Source organism: Tigriopus californicus, chromosome 6 (assembly GCF_007210705.1).
Source record: "Tigriopus californicus strain San Diego chromosome 6, Tcal_SD_v2.1, whole genome shotgun sequence".
NCBI classification, from domain to species: Eukaryota; Metazoa; Arthropoda; class Copepoda; order Harpacticoida; family Harpacticidae; genus Tigriopus; species Tigriopus californicus.
This window is the reverse complement of record NC_081445.1, coordinates 10540039-10543955: the sequence shown is the minus strand read 5'-3', so window position 1 is coordinate 10543955 and position 3917 is coordinate 10540039. Positions and strand designations below refer to the sequence as shown.

At 39.9% G+C, this 3917-nt stretch overlaps 1 protein-coding gene across 1 annotated transcript; it reads right to left on the bottom strand.

The window, feature by feature from the left end:
• Nucleotides 1-1341: 1341 nt before the first annotated feature.
• Nucleotides 1342-3399, bottom strand: LOC131881968 (uncharacterized). Its single transcript, XM_059228966.1, has 4 exons — nucleotides 3191-3399; nucleotides 2794-3075; nucleotides 2295-2543; nucleotides 1342-2230 (listed from the first exon to the last, which is right to left on the bottom strand). The coding sequence occupies exons 1-4, from the start codon at nucleotides 3387-3389 to the stop codon at nucleotides 1953-1955; spliced, it is 1008 nt and encodes a 335-aa protein (XP_059084949.1). The 5' UTR covers nucleotides 3390-3399; the 3' UTR covers nucleotides 1342-1952.
• Between the last annotated feature and the right edge of the window lie 518 nt (nucleotides 3400-3917).

Sequence of the window (3917 nt, the reverse complement as noted above, 5' to 3'; positions counted from 1 at the left end):
GACAAGGCCAACAGGTTCTTGACACTTCCCAAAGAGTTCTCCAATCTTGGGTTGCTTTCCGGCTTTGACATGGTCGTCAATAATACTGCTCTTTGTTTTGACAAGTTCCACCTTGATTTGATGCTTGTGTTCAAGATGATAATGCAGAGAGGACGTAGCGTGGGCATTCTTGAAGATTGCCCCACAGTGTTTGCACTTTAGGTCATTTTCTCGGTCTTTATGTCGAAGGAACTCTTCCCAGATTTTTGAGCGTTTTGCAGAGGAGATTGCTATCCAGTCAGACATTGTTTCAAATAGTTCCTTGCTTTTATTGTCCAAACAAAATAGTAGCTATTACTAACTAGCTGCTGTAAGCTTACAACCGGTTCAGACATTTCTTCAAATGACTCTTGTTTGTGACTCTTTGAGCAAAAGAAAAACAGTTAAAGTAGCGCAAAATTCAAAATTTAGTGAAAACGAAAATTATTTGAAATTATTTGATTAACTCATTTTCATTAATCAAAATATGATCATTTTTTATGATTAATTATTTGATTAATAATTATTTGATTAACAGGCCTATTTGGAACCCGAACGATTAGGGACTTTTAATTGCCCCGAGTATCAAGCTGGTCTTGTTCGAGAGGGGCGATGAGACCAAGAACCCCTACGAGGGAGCCAGAAGACACGGTGAAAAGGAAGTAATGGAAGAAGAAGAAATCGTGTAGGGTCCAAACCATTCCCGGCTTTGGAGGGAGCCAGATATTACCGCGATATCCAAGTTTGAATCTCCCGCGATTGTCCCTCGTACTTGTTTTCCCGTCAAGCTCCAAAACCCGATGATTCGTGAAAATCGAGAGCAATTGCGAAATGCCAAACCCTTGTCACGTACCCTTTTGAACCTGCTCTAACTTTGTTAAGAAAGATTGTGCATTTTTATGGCAGTGCTGCAGGAAATTGATATTGGTACCAATTAGGACCCTCACTTGTTCCGCGGGTTGAAGAATCTAATTTCTGCAGCAACACCCTGTATTAGAAGAGTACGACAGTGAGTTCAGAGCGTCATTGCGGTGGAACTTTGAAACTTCGATTCCGTTCCAACATAATGAGTTAGTGGTCATAATTCGAACTACAAGTAGTTGATCAGATACTTCTGTCCTGAGCTTGAGAGTGGGAAAGTCTTCAAACTCGGAAAACTCCAATGTTATTCTCCCGGGACTCAAAGTCTCCAATGACCTCAACTGGTCGTCTCACGGGACCAAAGTATTTAAGAAGCTTCATCAAACGATGAGGCTAATGAAGATAAATTGTTCCCAATTTATGATTTCTCAGATCAGATACGGCCTATCCTTAATTGGCCTGAATAACTAGGACGGCTGGTCCATGACCGATCTGCAGGCCTTTAATAATAATAATAATATAGTATCATTATTGTTAGCATTTATTAGGCTATCCGTTGGGTTTCTTCATTTTATTTATTATAGATAACATTTTTTTTTCTTTCAATGTTTGATATATTGGAACACTTTTTTAAATAATATAGATGTCATATGTACAACTGCTTAGGGCGCTTTTTCATTAAATGATTTGGGTTTTAGGTTGAATCAAACCCATGATCACAGGTGAATAAGCTAAAATCCAGCTCCATTCCTTCACAAAAAAGAAAAGAGTTGTTTAAGTTGGTACAATTGCTAAAACCATCTTGCTTGGGGTTGAATTCTTCATCAGACCATAATGCCCGCACGTGAAGAAAAGTCCTCTAAAAGGAAAAATAAGTGAGGAAGGAGACGGCTATGGAACAAATGACGAGACGGCTAACATTGTTCCAAAATGTGGAAACAAGTTTAAAAAAGTTGAATAGTTGTTGTTCTGTAACTGATATGTCTTTTTCAGGATTTCCTAGACCCCTTGATACACAAGAAGGCTAAAAGACAGAGATATGTGATTGGTCCGGCTTCATCATGAAATTGCCGCTATGGGTTTGGGTCAAAAGCAACCAAAGAATCCATCAGAACTTCCATGTCAATGTTGCCGCCACAAAGGATTATCCCAAGCCTTTTCACATTGGGAAACCGCTTCTTGACTTGGAAGGCGGCTGCCAAGGCAGCACCAGCTGGCATTTCCAAGACTAGCTTCAACTCAGCCGCAGCTAATTGAATTCCTCGAATCATCTCTTCATCGCTTACTGTGAGCACTTCAGGTTCCACATGGTCACAGCAAATGTCAAACGGGATAGGAAAAACGGCCTGTGCTAAAAGTTAAATGCTCACACATTAGGCTCAAGCTCACCGAAAGCATCCTTAATGAGTTCTTACTCTTGAGTCCCTCTGCACGTGTTTCCAGGTATTTTCTTGGTCCTGGCCAAAGCATTGTTTTGGCTCTCAAACTATCTGCCAGGCACTTTCCTTTGGGTTCTACAGCTATGATCTTGCATGTAGGATTCACGTCTTTGGTAGCTAGAGCACAACCCGCCAACATGCCACCTGTGCTTGCAGGTACTAAAATCGCATCCAAAGGGTCTCCCACCACTTGCGAACTCAGCTCTAATGCCATAGTACCATGTCCTAAAATCAAGAGATTCAGCATAAAATTTCGGTGTCTGTCATCTAAAAGCATTGTTGGGTGGGGTCAAAGTTTTTCCGATTTGAACGAAGAGATAGGTTAAAACCAGATGACATTTTAATTTGATTAATTCCCTTTTGGATTTACAATTTCTTTTTCGTTTCCCATTTCTGACTATATTCAATAATTCATGCCACCGTTCAGAGTCAATGGACTTATTCTAAAACCATTTCTGGTTGGGCTATAACTTACCTTGAATACAATCCAAACTGTTCCCATTTGAAACGATCATTAAACCTCTGACCGAGGCAATTTCATTGACTATTCTTTCCCTATCTGCGTAGTTCATTCCAGGGGTGAAAATGATCTCAGCGCCAAGATCCTTGATTTTTTTCACTTTCATTTTCGGGCAAATAGGAGGAACCACTACCACGCATGGGATGTCCAAGGCTTTCCCAAGAGTTGCCAAGGCTATTCCATGATTGCCGCTGCTTGAGCCGATGATGCCATTTTTCAGTTTCTGCTCTCGTTGAGCTGAAGAGAGGGGAAGTCATAATTATTAGCAGCCACACCGAGCAAGACAAAGTAGGTTTGACATAATGTTTTTGTTTCATGTCAAGGTATATTAGTGCCATGACATCAATAGTACCTTTCAGAACCACATTGGCTGCTCCTCGAATTTTAAAAGCTCCGGTATTTTGAAGATTTTCACATTTAAAGAAGACTTCCAAGCCGTAAAGGTCATTGATGTTTTCATTAGAAATCACAGGGGTTTGTTTAACAATGGGAGAAATTCGTGTTTGAATTTCGATCCAGTCAGTCTTCTTGAAATGACCTTTATTGTTCATCCTTCCAGGAGGAACTGATATCCTATCAAGAGCCTTTCATGAATAATTAAAGCCTACTTAGTTCGCAATACCTTTTCATCCACTTGAAGCTTACAGGTACGTCGAACGATACCTTGAGAAATGGATTTTCAATAACAGTTGTTACAAGACAAGTCCATTTAAAAACGCCCTTTTACAAATCACCACTTGTTCTACATCTGCGAATTTACGAGGGAAGGGGAAACTTTCTTATGAAGTTCCATTTTCTTCAATTGCCCTTAAAATATGTTGAGGAATAGGCTAATTTAGCAAAAACTTAAAAGCTTGTACACTGTTTAGCATTTATTTGACCTAAGGTAAAGCTCGACACAGGAAGGCTAAGGACAATGACAATGGATGAAATTGCACATAATACGACAAAATCAAAAAACAACCGAAATAATACTGATCATTGTGCTTTTTCATGGTCGATAAAAACTCACCCTTAATGAGCGACGAGGAAGAGCATGAGAGACAAGCTCAAGATGAAGGCCTACCATTTGCAAAAGA